The sequence below is a fragment of the Suncus etruscus genome, chromosome 17 (assembly GCF_024139225.1).
Source record: "Suncus etruscus isolate mSunEtr1 chromosome 17, mSunEtr1.pri.cur, whole genome shotgun sequence".
In the NCBI taxonomy this organism is placed as follows: Eukaryota; Metazoa; Chordata; class Mammalia; order Eulipotyphla; family Soricidae; genus Suncus; species Suncus etruscus.
In genome coordinates this window covers 42,543,966-42,565,665 of record NC_064864.1, presented here as the reverse complement: position 1 = coordinate 42,565,665, position 21,700 = coordinate 42,543,966, and the positions used below count along the sequence as shown (strand labels likewise).

The 21,700-nt window shown below is 36.5% G+C and overlaps 1 protein-coding gene across 3 annotated transcripts in view; it reads left to right on the top strand.

Annotated features, from left to right (window-relative positions):
* HPSE2 (heparanase 2 (inactive)) overlaps positions 1-21,700 on the top strand; it is a 722,966-nt gene that overhangs the window by 410,953 nt on the left and 290,313 nt on the right. The window contains exon 4 of one of the 3 annotated variants that reach the window (XM_049790875.1): positions 9,227-9,400. The exons of the other annotated variants lie outside the window; for them this stretch is intronic. Coding sequence (XP_049646832.1) covers positions 9,227-9,400 — 174 coding nt within the window. The remainder of the gene's footprint in view (positions 1-9,226; positions 9,401-21,700) is intronic. 3 annotated transcript variants of the gene reach the window in all.

The following is a 21,700-nucleotide window of genomic DNA, read 5'->3' as shown; positions in this document are numbered from 1 at the left end:
AGAGCTAGTTTATTCTTGGTGGGTCTTAGCCTGGTTGATCTATCAAGGTGCAACAGGGCAGTGTTGAAGTCTTTTACTATTGTTCTGTTTCTATTGATGTCTTTTTTCAGATCTGGGGTTCCAGCTGCTTTTGTGTTTCTGGGTAGGAGAAGCCTGTGTTCCCTTAGTGGAGGAGGGGCATAGTCTTTCAGGTTAAATATGTCCTTTGGGGAAGGGGCACTCAACCCTCTCTTTCTGAGTATCTGCCAGCCTCGGTCCCCCCAGCTGGGGTTTCTACTCCCTGTATATATCTTTATTAGCACCCTATTGTGGTAAATTTGTTTGACCTGTATGTTTCTCTTGCTCTTTCCTTCCTCCCTCCCAGTTCCATTATCTTCATTAAACAAAGCTGTGATGAAAATGGTTATGTAATTTGCATTCATTTCTACATATTATCTTAGATAAAATTTTGGAGTTAAAAACCATGTATTTTTAAAATACATATTGATACATATTGCAAAATGTTCCTTTCCAGGGGAGGTCTTAAGTCTCATGGGGATTTTTGATTTTATATTTCTGTGATCAGATCAGGTTTATATCAAGGGATTAAATAAATTAAATAAAGTTATGATTGCACATGCAGATGAATTCAGAATAATTAGAATAGTTGTCATTGAAAGCAATCTAACCTCTGGACTGGTTAAGAGAAAGAGAATTAATTTGAAAATCAGATTTCTGATTCTGTACTCAACCCAGAGGGTCTGGGATGAAAAGTATCAAAGGAGTCTCATTTTTATGAGAAAAATAGGGAAATAGTAGGAGAAAATAATTAAAATTAACTTTTAAAGAAACAACTAGAAAAGAATGACTATTCAGTCCACTGAATTAAATATCTCTGGTCTATGGAATACTTTTCACTGCTTAGTAAAGTTTCATATAATTCTGATGAATATCTCAGAAGTAGACCCCAGAAGTAAATATTTACATGTAGTGAAGGCAAAAAGACAAATTGAGGCATCCATAAGAAAAGGAAATATATTGTTTATATTCAACCATAATTTTTTCAGAGCCTAGTGGATGAATTCTTAAAACAAAAAAGCTCATCTTCCTAAAACCTCCTGATGTTTATCTGTTCAGAGTTCCAAACTCCTAACAGTAATTCTGATGCTTAACATTTTATGCTATGGTATTTTTGTCATTAAACTTTATATATGGAATATTACTTTATCTAGTTATGACATGGCAATTTAAAATAATTGTGCTTTGTCTTATAGAGAATAAAATTAAAAAAATTATGAGCATCTGATTTCCATGAAGCATAGTTCTAGGATTCTATTTATTACCTGATCTTCATAATCTCCACTCTGCTATAAGATTGTGGATACTTCATTTAGGTCTCTAGGTATTACTGCATACTCATTCACTGTACTATGTCTTTCTGAAAATGTCTGGTTATTCCCTTTTCTTTACTTTAAAGTCACTTAAGTAAATACCCATCAGTCCCATTGGAAATGTGAACCTGGATAATATATGATGTGACAGTGTTTCCTTTAGATTGCTGTGTCTTTAGTCAATGGATTCTGGATCTGAACTAGCAAGGAATCAGGACTTTTCATTAAGGCAGCCATTCTCAACTTCCTGCTCATCCATTTATATCATTTTTTTGGCAGTAGGTATTCAGTTGTGCGACTATTGGATGCCTTTTGTATGTCCTGAGGGATATCATCCTCTATTAACCATCCACAGCCTCCTGCTGATTAAATTTACTTGACTGCCACTCTGACATTAATGGTTAGTATAATAAATTCAATATTTGCTCTTCTCACAGTCGACCACCACTGCCTTTGTCTCAATGCTATGGGATATATATTCCACATGGTTATTGACATTCCCAAAAATGACCTGCAGATTTGAACACCCACTGAATTTCTTAATAATGTTGTGTCCCTTTCCTTAACATTTACTTTTAATTTGTTTTAAAGTTATACTTTATTTTTAAAAGTATCTCTCCTTTGCTTTCCTTCATTATTTTTTGTGATAATGAGTTGGAATGTGTTGGAGGGTATCACACATCCTTAGTACAGTGTTTTCTGTGGGTCACACGATAGTGGTGGTTACAACTTTCTTAATTGTGCTAGTGGAATATCTTGTAGATTCTCTCACAATTCATAAGCCTTTGGTGAGATGATCTCTGGCTTTATTATTTTTTCCTGACATATTAGTTATGTTTTATTAAAGAGAGAAGGTAGAATGATTAAATGTAATTAAAATTATATTGCATTATTTTATTTAATTAAATGGATATACCTTTATTTAAAATATTATTTTATTTATTTTAATGAAACAATTGTGATCTACAGAGTCCTTCATAGTTGAATTTCAGATATGCAATGAGTCAGGGCCCTTCCCACCACCAGTGTCAATCTCCTTCTATCATTGGACCCAGAGTGCATCCTATCCCACCACCCTCTGGCCCCAGCCTTTCTTTATTCCTTTTCTCTTAGTTTTATATAAAAATGTGGGAATATCTATGCCTGCTTAATTCCATAATAGTTATGCCTCTTAGTGTGTCTATTTCCAAATGTAAAGGTAGCCTCCTCCATCATTTTTTAATTTATTTTTTTCTTTGCTTGTTCTGGTTCTGCTTAGTATGAAATTCTTAAAGAAAAGTCTAACTTGAGATGAAAGCTTGGATCAAAATCAGGGTACAGAGATTGTATAGCCTGCTATTTTTACCCCTTATTGTACCAACAATATAATATGACATTGTTCCTTTTGTACAGGCACACTAAAATGGAGAAATCTTATGTATAGAAACAAGCTTTTATCTTCTAGGGATAAAAACCTATAAAGTTTATATTACAGGGCACCTCCCACCCTGAACATTTGTCATGGAGACTCCACTTAGACGTCACATGATTGAACATCAACTGTCCAACCCCGAAACCCAGATCCCAACTTTAGAACTCACACAGTTCCCTGCAACAGCACCAGGAATCCAACATCCCCTGGGGGAGTCCCTAATACAACTCTGACACCAACTTGTACCAGAGTATGTTCATAGGGACATTCTGATGATGCGTAAACAGCAAGAACTTGATATAAAGGTAGGGTGCCCGACCTCATAACCTGGTGAGATGAAATCAGAAGACACTCCAAAACCAAAAACCAAAGATCACTAAGTACAGAAGACTGACTGCAACAACCATGACTGAGCAGAACTTCTGGAACCATAAAGAAAGACTCTGTCCTAGACTTCATCCTAAGACCTGTGCAAAAACCAAGATCTCTAATTACAGAAGACTGACTTTGACAACCACAACTGAGCTGAATGTTTCTGGCACCATAAAAAGTTCTGGGAATTTGACAGTGAACATGGCCAAAGTTATGTTGATCTTATGACAGTATGCTTCAAGGGACAAGAAACCCTGTATCTCTTAGGCCAAAGAAATTCCTGAATTCTCTTTCTAATTTCCCTAATACTTATGTGCCTATGCAAAAAAAAAAAAAAAAAGAAAAAGAAGAAGCACAAAACCTTCTCACACCAGCCCTCCTTTCTTTGTTTTTTGTTTTTTTTTCTTTTTCTTCTTACTATTTATTTTTTCGTTTTTCTTTTCTAATTTTTCTTTCTTTTTCTGTCTTTGTATTATTTTATTTTTTAATTTTCTTTTATTCTCGTGGTTATTATATGATGTGGTTGTTTTTAGTAGCTGGATGCTATTTTTGTAGATGCTTTTTTGCCTTTTTAATGTTTTGTTTTTCTTCTTTTTCCCTTTCTTCTTTTGATATTTATAACCTCTAGACAGAATCCTTCCAGCTTTTTTTTTTTCAACAGAACCACATAACTTGAATCATCTTGTTCTGCCTCCTGAATTGAGGGGGGAGGGGGATGGAGAGTATCAGGACCAAACAGTCGTATGAACATTGAGTAGAAATAAAAATGATCAGACTCACATACCAAACCCAAAGTCAATGACAACAGAATCAATACCAAACCTACAACAAGCTATACACAGAAGGGAGCAGTTACACTAGCAGTCCAGGTGGTAAGTGAGGGATATATGGGCTGTATACTGGGAATAAGGGTGGAGAAAGGACAACACTGATGATGGGAATGGCTCTGGTTTATTGTCACTATGTACCTTAATATTACTGTGAAAGATTCATAACTCGATTTGGCCACAATAAAAATTATTAAAACATTGCTATAACATACTCAATGAATGAGCTCTGTAGCAGGGGTTTTGGGCATGCAGTTGCATATTCCTTTGTTATCTATGGACATAAATTTTAGATTATATTAGCAGGCATAATCAAGTAGAAAATTAATAGATTAGAATTTTTGTCAAGACATTATCTTAATGAGCAATGTCTTCTGAATCTAATATAGTATATCATTGCAAAGTGGAACTAGGGCAACCAACCTATATTTCCAAGTACCATTGTGGACATAAAGGTCATGGAATTATTACAGACATAGTAAAATATAGACATTAAAACTTATAGTGAGCACTGTTGCAGGAGTCCATGGCTTCCAGATGCATTCTGCACTCATTTCTGTGGATAAAAGGATTAGAACATTATTATAGACATCTATTAAGAGCAGTTGATTGGAGACCTGCTCAATCTAAACAGCTGTATTAATTAATTTTTGAAATAGAAAAGAGAACACAAGTTTGTGTGTTTCTCTTCTTCCTGTCAGTTGCTTCTCCTCACTAACTTTGGGGCTTATGTTGTTCAGGACTACTAGCAATTAGACCATTGTATTGCTTTGTGCAGTTATTCTAAATACCACATATAAGTGATATTCTGTATTAATCCTTGTTTGTCTGGCTTACTTCATTTAGCATATCTTTAAGTTCCATCCATGTTGCCGAAAATTGCGTGATGGCCTCATTTCTTACACTATGTAGTATATCATGATATATATGTAGCACATCTTCATGATCCACTTATCTGTCATTGGACATCTAGGTTGATTTCAAGTCTTAGCTATGAATAGCGGTATGCATACATTCTTTTAGATTAGATTAATGTTTTCCTGTGCTGAAGATAGATACCCCAAAAGGGGATTTCTGGGTCATAAGGCAGCTCAATTTTGAGTTTAGTGAGAACCCTCCATACTGTTTTCCATAAGGTCAGGTGGCATTCCCACCAGCAAAGGATGAGAGTTCCTTTCTTACCACTTCCTCACCAACAGAGATTGTTCCCAGTATTTTTGATATGCACCATCCTCATGATGTAAAATGATATCTCATTGTTTTGATTTGGATTTCCCTAAGGATAAGTGATCAATGAACATTTTTTTATGTGTTTGGCCATCTGTTGGTCTTCCTCTGAGTAGTGCTTATTCATATCCTCTCCCCATTTTTGATGGGATTTTTAAGTTTTGAGTTATCCTTTGTGAGTACTTTCTATGTCCTAGCATGTCTATCCATGTACACTTGAGAAGAATGTGTGTTTCACTGTTTGAGGACAAACGGTTCTGTATATATCTATTACTCCTAATTCTTTTAGTTTCTCATTTAGGGATCTCATGTCTTTCATCTTTCATGTCTTTGTTAGTGTTCTTTCTAATGAATCTTTCTAGTAGCGATAATGAGGTGTTGAAATCTCCCACTACTATCGTGTTTCCATCCATATGTTTCTCTAAGTTTGTGAACAAAGGCCTTACATATTTTGCTGGCTCTACATTTGAGCATAGAAATTGAACAGAGTTAGTACTTACTGTTCTATTGTCCCCCTGATCAATAAATAGTGACAATCTTTGTCTATTAATACTTTCTTGAGGTTGAATACAATTTGGTCTGATATGAGTATGGGTTGTCCCAACTTTTTTTTGTTTTCCCGTGGCTTTTGTTTTTCATCCTTTTACTCTGAGCCTGTGTCTATCCTTAACTTTAAGTGTGTTTCCTACAGGTAGCAGATATCTAGATTTTGTCTTGATCCAAGCTGCTACTCTGTGTCTTTTGATGTGGAATTTAGCTTATTGATATTTAAGGAAACTTGACAGAAAGAACTTTTGTGCCATTATATTGTGTAGGGTTGTCATTGTTACAATTGGGGATTTGGTTTGTGTAATTGCTCTTTGAGTAGTTCACTTAGGGTCGGGTTGGTTAGGACAAATATTACATGCTCTTTTTTGTCTGAAAATGCTTTTAATCCTCCCTCCCATGTAAATGAAAGTATTACTGGGTAGTGGGCTCTAGGTTGAAAGTTTCTTTCATTCAATGGGTTTTAATGTCATTCCACTCTCTTCTTGCATGGATTGTTTCAAATAGAAGATCAGGTTTGATTCTTATGTTTTTTTTTTCCTTTATACTTGAGATTTTTCTTCTCCCTTACTGCTTTAAGTAGTCCATCTCTCTCTTTGTTTTTTTGACATTTGAATTACTAAATGTCTTGGTGTTGTTCTGTAAGGGTTTATTTTGTTTGGCATTCTTTTTGCTTCTTGAATTTGTAGAGAAACTTCTTTCCCAAAGGTGGGGAAGTTCTCTGCTATTATTTCACTCACTACTTGTTCTTCTCTTTCTCATTTTACTCTCCTTCTGGTATGCTTATAATTCGTAAATTATTTCTCTTGTTCATTAAGTACATTAAATTTTCTTCCAGAGTTTTGTCTCTCCTTTCTTTTTTGACTTTTTATTCCTGCTGGCTGATATTTGTCTTCAAGTTTGTCTATGTGATTCTCCACCCATGTGATTTTACTATTAGGGCTTGCTAACATGTTTTTTAGTTTTCTCAGTTACATTTGTTTGGATTCTCTAATCTTCTGAAAGAGTTCTGTGAGTTGGATGAATTGTTTATATATAGATTTCTTAATTTCTCAGGCTAGTGACTCTTTGATTTTCTTTGCTAAACCATTAAGTGTTGATTTTAGGTCCTTATCTATAAGGTTCAGGCATTTGGGTGGACTTGGAGATCTGCCGGATCTCTCCATATCACCCACAGTAGGTGTCTTCTTTGGCTTCCCATTGATCTTTGCATCTAGTGGTTTGGAATGCTGGAGTATCAGGATGTTTAAGAAAGTGATCTTTTGAATTTATGTATGAAATGTGGCTCAAGTTATATCTTCTTTAAAGGTTATTTTTCTAAACTAGTAAGATTGTCTAAATATAATATAAATGTTGCAGACTAGTCTATTGATTTTTTCAGCTGGTTTTGAGCTATATATTATCTAAGAGAAAGAATTCTAGATCCAATATGCCAAGAACTCTATGATATAAATTGAAATGACTTCAGTTTGGGAAAAGAGGAGGGCTGATAGGAAGGAGAGGAGTTTTAGTAATGGCACTGGAATCCATAAGGAGACTGAGGGAAGGCTGGAAAGAAGACTCAGTTTGTACTTGGTGGAGAGGATAGGATGGGAGTTTCCCTATTTCAGCCCGGATGCAGGCCTGGCTGTCCCTATGGGACAACACAACAGCAATGGCACTTGGACCTTGAAGGAGGCTGAGTAAAGATGCCAAAAGACATCATTTGATGGAAGGGATTATAATAGAGGTGAGATTCCCTATTCCTTCCCAGACACAAACCGGGCTGGCCCCAATGGGCAGATGATCAATGATAATGGCACTGGAACCAGAAGGAGGCTGAGGGAAAGCTGGAAAGGAGGCCCATTCATGTTTGGTGGAGGAAATTAAGCCTTGGTCTCTCTTGCTTTAATTTGTATAATTTTCATTGAGAACAATGTGAATTACAAGTCTTTCATAGTTATATTTACATAGTGATAATGACTTAGGTACATAGCGATAATGAATTAGGGTAATTCCCACTACTAGTATTGACCTCCCTCCACCCTTGTTCCCAGCATGCATCCCAACCTTCACCTTTAGTCCCCTGGACTGCTAGTGTAAAAGGTTCCTTTTTTGTATAGCTTGCTATAGTTTGGGTCTCTTGATTCTATTGTCATTGATTTTGGGTTGAGTATTTAGGTCTGATCATTTTTTATTGCCACTCAATATTTTTGAGACTACTGCCCGTGGTACCATCTATTTTTTCTCAATTTATGAGGCAGGACAATCTAACTCATGTTCTATAGTTCTATTAAAAAATAAAGCAGAGATAAGCCCCTGTGTAGAAGCCATAAATTTAAATTTAAAAGAAAATGAAAGAACAAAAAAGAAAGCAAAACAATAGAACATTAAAAAAAAAAGGTGGGGACTGATGTGGCAAGGTTTCTTTATTTTGTTTGTTTGTTTGACATTTTTGCATAATCACAGTAATTGGGGAAATTAGAAAGGAAATTCCCTTGGCCTAAGAGATACAGGGTTTCTCCACCCTTGAGGCATACTGTCATGGGATCAATGACAGGATCTGGCCATGTATTCTTTTTATGGTGCTAGGAAATGTTCAACTTAGTTGTGGTTGTCAAGATCAGTTTTCTGTAATTAGACGTCTTATTTTTTGCACAGGACTGAGGACGAAGTCTAGGGTAGAGTCATTCTGGTTCTAGAAGTTCTGCTCAGTCATGGTTGTTGCAGTCAGTCTTCTGTAATTAGTGATTTTGATTTTTGCACAGATCAAAAAATGGAGTGTCTTCTGATTTCATGTCATCATTAGGTGATTAGGTTGGGGAACCTGTTCTTTGATCAAGTTGTTACTGTTTCCTCATCTCAGAATGTCATATGCACCTAGCCTGGCTCAAGTTGGTGCCAGAGTGGTATTAGGGACTCCCCCAGTGGAGAGTTCGATTCCTGGTTCTGTTGTAGGGAATTGTGTGAGTTCTAAGGTTGGGATTCGGGTTTCAGGGTTGGACTGTCAATGTCTCATCACGTGTATTCTAAGTCGAATCCCCATGACTAGTGTTCAGGGTATAGGTGCCCCTGTACTTTGAACTTTATTATAAAGCTCTTAAGGCACATCTAATGGAACTGTCCTTTAGTGTTCATGGGACCCCATTTAGAAACGCAGTTTTGGGGACTTAGGTAATACCAAGGTAATGTAGATCCTTGTACATAAATATTAATCTCATTCTTTTTATTTTGTTTAATATATAAAATTAGATGTTCATATTTTAGGAAACTTCCTAAAATAACAAGGTCCATGTATGTTTAAAGGAAGAAAAAGTGCATACTAAATTAGAGGAATGAGTTGATAAAATAGTGCTTGGTTTCTCTAACAAATATAACTGGCTGATACAAACAAATTTCTATTAGCAGAGGCTCATAGAAAGACTTTTCCGTGTAATAGCTAGTATTTTATTTTGTTGATTTAAAAGTTACAAACTTTTTCTGCTTCCTCCCAGCCAGGTCTCTAGACAAACTTTATAACTTTGCTGATTGCTCTGGACTCCACCTGATATTTGCTCTGAATGCACTGCGTCGCAATCCGAATAACTCCTGGAACAGTTCTAGTGCCCTGAGTTTGTTGAAGTACAGTGCCAGCAAAAAGTACAACATTTCTTGGGAGCTTGGTAATGGTGAGTAAGGACATCATTTCTTCTTAATTGTCAATATAAAGGGTAAAAAGAAATTTGGATTTAGTGTTGGTTGAATTATTTCTGGTACACTGGTCTAGAAAATATTTTGATTATTTGGTCACTGGGTCGATTCTTCAAATAAAGTAAAAGATAAGTAGTTAAGGATAGTAAGTTTAGTAAGTTCATGCCATTTACATCAACAGCTACCTTGCTCTAAATATGGGGGAAATGTTATATGTTATTTTTTATTTGTTGTATTGATATTAAATTAGTGGAGAACCTGTCAGCTCAGCCTGAGTACATTTTGTAATTTGTAGTTTAAGAGCAATCATTCTATAAGATAACCCAGAAAACAATTTAAACGAGTTGCTCAAAAATACCTAGAGACTGCGATATAGTGTTTACAATTCTTGAGGGTTCATACTGAAATCTCTAACGTTTTTTATTCCAGTCGTTTTTGGTTAGTCTAGCAATTCTTCCTCCCTCCCTGCCTACTTCCATTCCCCTTCTTTCTCTCTCTTTCTCTCTCTCTATTGAGATCATGTTATATTACACAGATCTGTATGTATATCTTAAGGGTACAATTTCATGCCTCTTCAAAGAATATGTTACCACAACACAAACACCACAAAAAATACCAATATCCCAGTCCATTGGCTTCCCCTCCCCACTGCAATTAGGAGACTAAATGAAAAGCATCTGTGAATTAAATGAATTACAATCTACAGAATCTCTTATTTGAGTATATACTTTATTTTTACTTTTATATTTTGTATTAGTCATTACTTTTATGGAAGCAGGTTGCACTATGGCAATGATTTTAGGTATATAGTATTAGAAATCAACATATGTATAAACTACATTAAGTTCACCACTAAAAGTTCATTTCACAATACAGTTTTCCATACAGTTGTCCCTTTATTCATATTTATCCATTTATTTCCACCTTTCCTTCTCATAGCAATATTTGGTAGTAGAATTAACTGCCATCCTTAAATATTTATAAACCTAATAACTATATAAACAAAACCCAGATCTACATTCTACCATAATACAATAACATACCAATTATTTGGGGTTACTCTTGGCTCTGTGCTCAGAAATAACTCCTGTCAGGCTTGGGGAACCATATGGGATGCTGGGGATTGAACCTGAGTCAGCACAGTAGATAGGTAAATGCCCTATCCACTTTGCTATCAGTATCACTCTGACCCCTAAGCAGAGAGAATTGTTAGGGTTAAAATTATCCTGTTACCACAAAAGTGGGTACATAGCATAATGCATTTTTCAAAACCTCTTCAGTTGTGCAATATAAAATAAATCTTAATACAAATTCTGGACTTCATCAATATGAAATTTATCATTTGTAACAAATGTACCATCTCCAAACAAAATCTGAGGAAACACAGAAAATGTGTAGATGAAGATAGTGTAGGAAGGGCATATAGACACTTTCTATACTAAGTTCTCAATTTTTTTGATTATGCATAAAAAAATTAAAAAGTGTTAGGAAAAATTCTATAAGCCATAGTATATAAGACCTATTTCTTGGAACTGTGTGTATCATGTTATTTTACTTGGTGTTATAAACAATAAAAGTCAGTTAAAATTCTATTGGGTAAAGAATATGAATAATTTTTTCAAAGAAGATTAGTAAATGGCCAATAAATGCAACATGTGCAGATGCTTAATATTATTAGCCATCAGGGAAAGGCAAATAAAAACCACCATGGATCTCACATTATATATTTACTAGAATAGCTAATATTTATTTTTCTTAAAAGGGAGAATTAGAACTGTTAACAATGATGTGGAGAAATTGGAATTCTTACAAATTGCTGGTGGGAACTTAAAACTGGCTTGACCACTTTGGATAATAATCTGGAAGTTTCTCAAAAAGTTAAACATAGTTACCATATGACCTTGGAATTGTATTCCAAGCTATATATTCAAGAGAAGTGAAAACATGTATTCACTTAAAAACTTATACAGATCTTTTTTGGGTGTATGACCTGTTTCTGTTTTCTTCTCTGTCCACCCCCAAATGCACCGACAATATAATGTAGCACCATTCCTCCCTGCAAAGGCACACTAATAAAAGGGGGAAATCCTACATATAAAAACGAGCTCTTATCTTCTAGAGATAAGAACTCATACTTGTTAACTATACAGGGATATCTCCCACCTTGAAAATGTCATGTGGACCCAACTTAGACCCCAGGTGATTAGACACCATCCGTCCAGCATTGAACCCTGGATCCCAGACATAGAAATGACAAAGTTCTTCACAATAGCTATGGGAAACAAATCCCATCCGGGATATCCTTAATACTGATGGGCCACCAACAAGTGCCAGCTCTAATATGATATCCTGACAACGAGGAAAATGGGAGCATCTTGACCTAAGAGCAGGTTATCCTACCTCACCAGCTAACGATAAGACAAAATCAGAAGACTCGCCACCCTTTGGTCTGTCCAAAAGCCAAGATTGTGATTTACAGATGACTGGCTACTAAACCATGACTGGACTGTACATATCTTGGGACCAACAAAAAAGCCCCAGTCTAGGGTTTGAACTACGACCTGCATAACAACCATGATCCCCAGTTCCAAAGGTCTGGCTGAGACAATTGCAACGGAATGGGGCTTCTGGAAACACAATGAAAGACGCTATCCTAGGTTCCATCCTAGGATCAGTGCAAACACCAAGACCACCAACCACAGAAGATGGATTAAAATGACACTGAGGGAACAGAACTTCTAGAACGATAAAGAAAGACTTCATCATAAATCCCACTCCTGGACCTGTGCAGATACTGAGATCTTTAGATACAGAGGTCTGATTTTATCACCCAGGAAGGAGCAGAAGCCTTCCAAACACCACGAAAGCACCAAGGGGAGAGTAAATGAACCTGAGCGGAGTCTATAATTAATCCCATGACAATATACTCCAAGGGTGAAGAAACCCCATATCTCTTAGGCCAAGTGAATTTCTTTTCGAATGACCCCAATATTTACTGTGCCATTGCAGGAGGGAAAAAAAGGCAAAAAGCACAAAACATTTTTTATATTTTTTATATATATTATTTTTAAATACTCATTTTTTTATTATTTTTTATTTTTATTTACCTATCTACTTCTTGTTGATTTCCTTGTTTTGATGTGGTTATTGAAGTTGTCCCTATTTACATTTATGTTTTTTCCTTCTTTTCTTTTCCTTCTTTATATGCCCTGCCATGTTTTTTATCTCAAGACCATGGCTATTTTTGTGGTGCTTATCATTGTTATTGTTGGAGTGCTCACTGGATATTTGACACTTCTTTTTGTACTGTTGGGGTGTTACACCTTATTTTTCTCCTTCATCTCTCAAACCGATGATGAGAACCTCTAGAAGGACCCCGCCCATTTCGGTGGATTAGACTTTTATACCAGTTTATTACTTTTCTCTTCTTCAAACAAAACCACATAACTTGAACTATCTAGTCCTGCCTCCCAGTTAGAGGGGGAAATAAGGGAGGCACCAAGACCAAGACTACTAAGTAGTAAACTAGGTACAAGAGGGGTCCACAATATCTAGCAGCCCCGGGGGTGAGGGAGGAGGATTTGGGAGGTAGGACAAAAACGGAGGTATAGGTAGGACAAATCGTGATGGGAATCCCCCTGATTTTATGTAAATATGTACCTAAAATATTATTGTCAACAATATGTAAGCTACTATGTTCAAAATAAAATTCTATTTAAAAAAACATACAGAAATGCTCACAGCAGCATGATTTGTGGTAACCTCCCCACCAAAAGACACCAAAACCAAATGAAACAAAATGAATACCCTAAACAAATAAACAAAAAATAGTAGAAGCATTCCAAAGTCCCATCAGTTGATTAGTAGATAAAATCATGACATAATATTGCCATATAAAAGACTAGTCTTGAGGCCAGCGAGGTGGCGCTAGAGGTAAGGTGTCTGCCTTGCAAGCACTAGCCAAGGAAGGACATGGTTCGATCCCCCCGATGTCCCATATGGTCCCCCCAAGCCAGGGGCAATTTCTGAGCACTTAGCCAGGAGTAACCCCTGAGCATCAAATGGGTGTGGCCTGAAAAAAACAAAAACAAAAAAATTAAGTAATTAATTTTAAAAAAAGGCTAGTCTTAGGCCATAAAAAAAAAAACAATAAAGTACATGTACAGTTGACAGCATGGATTGTCTTTGAAAAAGATTGTGTTAAAGAAACCAGGGACAAATGACCACTATATGATTCTCTTTATATAGAAGTTCTTTACATGATTCTCTTTATATGAATCACTAAACCATATATACAAAAAAAGTACAGTAATAGCTGTCTAGGGGAAAGATAAAGTTAAGCAGTGTATATTAATAGGCATGTGTATTTTAAGGATGATCAAAGTATCAATATTTATTGTGATGTGGTACAACATTTCAAATATACTCAAAATCACCTCATTATATACATTAATTTACCTAAACGTGTAGTATGTAATTTATAGCCCGATACTATTATAGAGAAAGAATGTAAGTGTCTATTTTATTTTAACAACATAATGCATATTCCTTGACATATATTGGTGACAAAAATTTAAAGTTGTTTCCTTGGGAAGTTTATATTTGCAATTATCAACTCTATTGTCAACCTATATTATATGTTTATAGTATTCAATTTATATAGCACTTTGAAATTATCTTGTATTTGAATCTCAAAACACTAAAATTCCTTATAGTGCAAATATTATACTGGTGTCAAAACATTTAGAGAGGTGATACAAATAGCTAAATGCAGCAGTAAGTATTAAATCTACGTCAGACACATTGGACTTCTACCAGGAAATGACACTATATTTTGTTATGTTTCATTCGTTTTGTGGCCATAGCTGGCACTGCTCAGAGCTTACTAAGACCTAGGTCTACTCTCTGGGATCGCTCCTTAAGGGCTCATGGGATCATATGGAATGCCAGAGGTTGAACCCAGGTTTGCTGGGCAAGGGAAGCACCCTACCTACTATATGATCATTTTGGCCCTCAAAAGGACATACTACTCTACACAAACTGCTCTACACATGATTTATACTGGAGAATGCTTCATTGCATTTGAGCACAATGTTTTTTCTTTAAGGATATAAAGTAAATATAAAGAAATTGTATGGAACTACAAAAGATCCCAAGTAGTGAAAGCAACTCTGTATAAAGAAGAATGCAGATGTCACATTCCAAACTTTAAACTTTAAACTTTAAAAACATAAAAACAGTATTATATTGGAATCAAACAGATAGTGGAGTGGTCCAGAATTAAATCATTGTGAATATGGACAGTTTATTTACAACAAAGGAACAGAGTAAATGGAGTTAAGAGATGTTTCTTCGGGGCCAGAGACATACCATGGAGGTAAAGCGTTTGCTTTCCATGCAAAAGGCCGGTGGTTCGAATCCTGGCATCCCATATGGTCCCCCGAGCCTGCCAGGAGCGGTTTCTGAGCATAGAGCCAGGGGTAACCCCTGAGCACTGCCAGTTGTGACCCAAAAACAAAAACAAGAGATGTTTCTTCAGTAAATAGTGTTAAGAAAAAATAACTTCATACAAAAGAATGAAAATGGATTATTATCATGTATAAATGGAAATTCACTCAAAATTGATTTAAAATTTTTACATTTTTTTCTTCCTCTACCTCCTTTTCCTTTTACTTATCAATTCAATTTATGTCAAATAAAGCCCACACTGTTACTTTCTCTTTAGGAAATGAATTTTGATACATAAGATGCAGTGGACAATACTACATAGGGTAGCCATCTACATAGGTAGGCCTCATTAACACATTGTTTAGTACTAGAGACGCAAAACCTATGTGTATCCTAAACTGACTAGCCATTCTCTAACTCTGAAACCTTCATCTAGGAAGGCCCAAAACCCATTACTGACAAAATGCCTAGAAACTGGGAAAACCTCTCAACTTCGATTACTTTTTTTTAATTTATTGTTATTATATTTCTGTTATCCTCTCTTATCTTTTGCTCTCTGTTCCACTTTTTCTTCTGCTATACCTAAGCTAAATATTTACCCTTATTCAACTAGTCCTTAAAAGCTCAGACCCACCCTATCAGGGTCAGACCTCTAACAACATCTTAAGAATAGTTCACTCTTGTATGTCTTTATGTAAGCATGAGTACATAGAGAGAGGACTCCTCTATGAAAGCCAAACCTAAATTGTAAACAATCCATGTCATTAGTGTATATAGCCTCTCCTATATACTATCCCTCCTCTCCCCCTTTAGAAATCCTACTATCCCTTCACCCCACATATCCAATCCAATATCCCGCCTTATTAACACTCTTTATCCTCAGTTCGTAACCTATTAGGTATAAAGACTGACCTCCGCCCCAATAAGTCAGCTGCCAAGTGAAGGGACACCCACTCAGCCCCACATCTCGTCCCCCAGCAAGAAACTACAACCAACACCCCTGCTGACTCATGCTCTGTAGCCCTCCTTCTCACTCCATCCCCAAATGTAGACTGTTGTTTGATACTGGACTCATTCCAGAAGGATTCCCAGTGCAAGAACTCTACCCGAGCCCTTTCTGCCGCAATCATTTCTCAATCTCAACAAGAGCAAGATGTGTGATGAAAATGTGCCCTGGATTCCATCCCCACAAGAATATCTCAAAAGACAATGGGGAAGCATATATTTCCTTTATAAGTTTAAGACCTACATAATACTACATCTTAACCTGTTTATCCCCAAATGTAAGGTAGTCTCCTGCATCACTTAGTTCCCTTATTATTTTAAACTTGTTTTATTGATTTTTTACTTTATATATGTGAGTATGTATATATATATGTGTGTTTATATATATGTGTGTATGTGTATATGTATATATCTGTCTTGTTTCTTTTTCTTTTCTTCCTTAACTCCACCTGTTTTGGTTCTGCTTGATACAAAACCTACAAGAAAAAGTCTTGCCTGGAATAATAGCTCAGGTCAAAACCAGGGCACAGAGATGATGGAGCCTGACACTCTCACCCCCAAATGCACCAGAAATATAATATAGCACCATTTCTTCTTGCAAAGTTATACTAAAAAAGGTGAAATTTTACATATAGAAGCAAGCTCTTATCTACTAGGGATAAGAACTCATATATTTTACAATACAGGGGCACCTCGCACCTTGAACATATTCATGTGGACCCATTTTAGATTCCAGGTGATTAGACAACAACCATCCAATCTAGAACCATAGATCCAGACATACAACTGACACAGTTCTTTGCAACAGCTCCAGGAACCAATCTCTCTCTGGGACATTTTTAATATTGCTCTGACATCAACATGCACCAGTTTTAATATGACATCCTGATAATGAGGAAATGACAATAACTTGATCTAAGAGCAGGTTGTCTTACCTCACCAGTCAATGATAAGATGAAATCAGAAGACATGTCATCCTTTGATTTGTACAAAAGTCAAGTTCACTATCTACAGAAGACTAATGGTGACAACCATGACTGGGCAGAACTTATCCTGGGATCAATACAAAAGACCCTAGTCTAGGCCTTGGCTTATGATCTGTACAACAACCAAGATCTCTAATTCCAGAGGTCTGACTGAGACAACTGCAACTGAGCAGATCTTCTGGAAATATAATAAAAGACTCTATCCTAGATCATCCTAGGATCGGGGCAAAAACCAAAACCACCAACTACAGAAGACTGACTAAAACAACAGTGATGGAACAGAACATATAGAACCATAAAGGAAGACTCCATCCTTTGCCCTGTGAAAATACCAAGATCTCTAGCTACAAAGGCCTGATTTTATCATCCACGATGGAGCAGAAGGTTTTCAGCCACCACAAAAGGACCTAGCGGAGAGTAAAAGAATATGTATGGCACCTGTGACATGACAGTATACTTCAAGGATGGAGAAACCCTGTATCTCTTAGGTCAAGGGAATTCCCTTACTAATCTTCCCAAGATTTACTGTGCCTATGCAAAAACAGAAAGAAGCACAAATTAATTTTTTTGGTTTTGTTATTGTTGTTGTTTGCTTTTTTCCTTTTTTCCCGTGGGTTTGATTTATTTATTTATTTATTTTTGTGCTTTGCTTTGTTTTGTTTTGATTTCAGGACCGTGATTATGGTGTGGTTGTTGTCTTTATTCCTGTGGTGCTTTTCAAGTTTTTGCTTTGATTTTTTAAATTATTTTTGTATTGTTGTTATGATTTTCTTCCTTTTTCCCTTTCTTCTCTTAAATTGATATTTATAGCCTCTAGAAGAACTCCTCTCATTTTTTGCTTGTTTTATTTTTGCCCCATTTTATTTTTTCTTCTTTCCTTCAAACAGAATCACATAAATTGAACCATCTTGTTCTGCCTCACAAATTGAGGGGGGAAATAATGGAGGGTACCAAGACCAAACAGTTGTATGAACATTAAGTAGAAATAAAAAAAGATCAGATTTAAGCACCAAATCCAAAGCCAATGACAACAGAATTGACACCCAATCTACAGCAAGCTAGACACAGAGGGGACCACTTATCCTAGCAGCCCAGGGGGTAAAGAAGGGGAATATGCTATGTATGCTGGGAACAGGGGTGGAGGGATCACAACATTGGTAGTGGGAATGACCCTGATTCAATGTCACTATGAACCTAAAATATTACTGTGAAAGTTTTGTAATGCACTTTGGTCAAAATAAAAATAAAAAAATTACATTTTATCCACAGCCATAAATTATATTGAAATAAAAGAGACAAAATGTTCAATAGCACTGACTTCCTTAATGCATTTGGGGTTTCAAAGATAATGGCAAGGAAAATAAGAGCAAAAATAGACAAATGAGTTTTTGATTTTGGGTCATCTTCATCCAGTGGTGTTTAGGTGTTACTTCTGACACTGCAATCAGGAATCACTCCTGGCTGGCTCAGAAGACCAAATGGTTCCAGTGATTGAACCTGGGTCTGCCACATGCAAGTCAAATGCTTTACCTGCCCCAAACAAGCCCCTAACAAATGGACTTTTCAGCAAAAAAAAAAAAGACTGCTACACAACTAAAAATAATTTTAGCTCTTACAAAACCTATGATTAAAGCAAAATTTATTCTATTGGATGGCATAAAATATTCATACACTATCTGACAAAGAATTAAATCCTAATATTAGGAAATCATAATAACCAAGAACAAGAATATAAATAACCTCATTAAAAGAAACTTAAAACTGGCAAAAAAAAAACACCTCATAATCACTTATCAGAGAAATATAAATAAAAATATCAATGATATATCATCTCACCTGTAAGACTGGTCTGTTAAAAGGCCAGAAGCAGTTAATGTTGGTGGGAATGTGCAGGAAAAGGAACCTCATATACTATTAGTAGGAATGTAAATTGATCTAACCTCTGTGCAAAAAGAATGAAAATTTCTCTAGATACTGAAAGTACATTTTCCTTATGATGCCAAACCTCTACTCTAGATATTTATGCAAAACTGTATTCGGAGTGATAGCAGAGTGGTAGGGCATTTGCCTCGCATGCAGATGACCCAAACAGACATGGGTTCCATCCCTGACATCCTATTTGGTCCCCTCATCCTACCAGGAGAAATCTTTTTTTGTTAATTAAAATTATTTTATTTAATCAGAATGAATTATAAAGTTACACAGATATTTATGATTGAATTTAAGGCATAAAATGTTCTGACATTAGTCACTAATATCCATTACCCAACACTTATGTCACCAGTTTTCCTTCCACTAATCTTTTTTTAATATAAATTTTATTTTGATCATAATATTTTAGGTACATATTTACATAAAATCAGGGGGATTCCCATCACCGTTTTGTCCTCCCTACACCTTCGTTTTTGTCCTACCTCCCATATCCTCCTCCCTCACCCCCGGGGCTGCTAGAATATGTGGTCCCCTCTGTACCTAGTTTACTACTTAGTAGTCTTGGTCTTGGTGCCTCCCTTATTTCCCCCTCTAACTGGGAGGCAGGACTAGATAGTTCAAGTTATGTGGTTTTGTTTGAAGAAGAGAAAAGTAATAAACTGGTGTAAAAGTCTAATCCACCGAAAATGGGCGGGATCCTTCTAGAGGCTTTCATCTTCGGTTTGAGAGACAAAAGAGAAAAAAAAACAGTACAAAAAGAAGTGTCAAATATCCAGTGAGCACTCCAACAATAACAATGATAAGCACCACAAAAAAAGCCATGGTCTTGAGATAAAAAACATGGCAGAGCACATAAAGAAAAAAAAGAAAAAATAAATAAATATAAATGGGGACAATAACTTCAATAACCACACCAAAACAAAGAAATCGACAAAAAGTAGATAGGTAAATAAAAATAACAAAAATAATAATAAATGAAGATTAAAATAATATATAAAAAATAAAAAATGTTTTGTGCTTTTTGCCTTTTTTTCCCTCCTGCACTGGCACAGTAAATATTTGGCTCATTCTTAAAGGAATTAACTTGACCTAAGAGATATGGGGTTTCTCCACCCTTGGAGTATATTGTCATGGGATTAACTATAGACTCCGCTCAGGTTCATTTACTCTCCTGTGGTGCTTTTGTGGTGTTTGGAAGACTTCTGCTCCGTCCTGGGTGATAAAATCAGACCTCTGTATCTAAAGATCTCAGTATCTGCACAGGTCCAGGAGTGGGACTTATAATGAAGACTTTCTTTGTGGTTCTAGAAGTTCTGTTTTCTCAGTGTCATTTTAATCCATCTTTTGTGGTTAGTGGTTTTGGACTTTGCACTGATCCTAGGATGGAACCTAGGATAGCGTCTTTCATTGTGTTTCCAGAAGCCCCATTCCGTTGCAATTGTCTCTGCCAGACCTTTAGAACTGGGGATCATGGTTGTTGTGCAGGTCGTAGTTCACACTCTAGACTTGGGCTTTTTTATTGCTCCCAAGATATATACAGTCCAGTCATGGTTCTAGCAGCCAGTCATATGTAAATCACAATCTTGGCTTTTGGACCAACCAAAGGGTGACAAATCATCTGATTTTGTTTTATCATTAGCTGGTGAGCTAGTATAACCTGCTCTTAGGTCAAGATGCTCCCATTTTCCTCATTCTCAGGATATCATATTAGAGCTGGCACTTGTTGGTGGCCCATCAGTATTAAGGATGTCCCGGATGGGATTTGTTTCCGGTAGCTGTTGTGAAAAACTGTGTCGATTCTATGTCTGGGATTCAAGGTTCAATGCTGGACAGATGGTGTCTAATCACCTGGGGTCTAAGTTGGGTCCACATGACATATTTTCAAAGTGGGAGATATCCCTGTATTATAAACAAGTATGAGTTCTTATCCCTAATAGATAAGAGCACTTTTTTATATGTAAGATTTCCCCTTTCTTAAGTGTGCCTTTGCAGGGAGAAATGGTGCTACATTATATTGTCGGTGCATTTGGGGGTGGACAGAGAAGAAAACAGAAACAGGTCACACACCCAAAAAAGATGAAAATAGGAATAAAAATATATGTGCTCACATATGTATATGTAGAGCAAACATTTTTAAAAAATGAATTAACAAATTAATTAAAGGAACAAAGTGATGCAAGAGACTACCTTACTTTTGGGTAAAAGCAGGTAAAGAAGTGGTGTAATACAGGTCTTATACTTACGTTGGAAGTGTAGGTTTCCCCGTTGTCTTTTGGGATTTTTTGGTGGTGTGTGGGTTCCGGGGCACCTTTCCATCACACCCCCTGACCTTCTTGAGATTGGCAAAAGATTTGCGGCAGGGAGGTCTTGGAAGAGTTCTTGCTATTGGGGATACTTTTTGAGGTAAGTCTGTTTTCAAGTAACAGTCCACATGAGGGGGAGTTGGTAGGGAGGGCCGCGCAGCATGAGTTCGCAGGAGAGTTGGCTGCCTTTTCTTGTGGGGGGCGAGGTGTGGGTTTGACTGGGTGTCCCTTTGCTTGGGTGCTGGGTACTGCTTCGTTGGGGTAGGAGGTCAGTCTTGATGCCTAATGGATTAAGAACTGAGGGTGAATAGATTTAATATGGTGGGTGGTCTGGATGGGATTGAGGGGTGAAGGGATAGTTGGATTTCCAAAGGGGGGAAAGGGGAAAGTATATGGAAGGGGTAGGAAAGAACAAAAGAGAAAATACATCATAAAGAAAGGGACAAGAGAAAAGAAAAAAAAGAAAAGAGAAGAAAAAAAGATAAATAAAGAAAATAGTGAGAAGAGAGGAGAAAATAGCAAGGGAATGCTAGTTTGCTTGAATGTGTTCGATGAGTAGGGCCTGTAGTATAAGTCTGTACATCACAGTTGCTGCTTCGGTGGT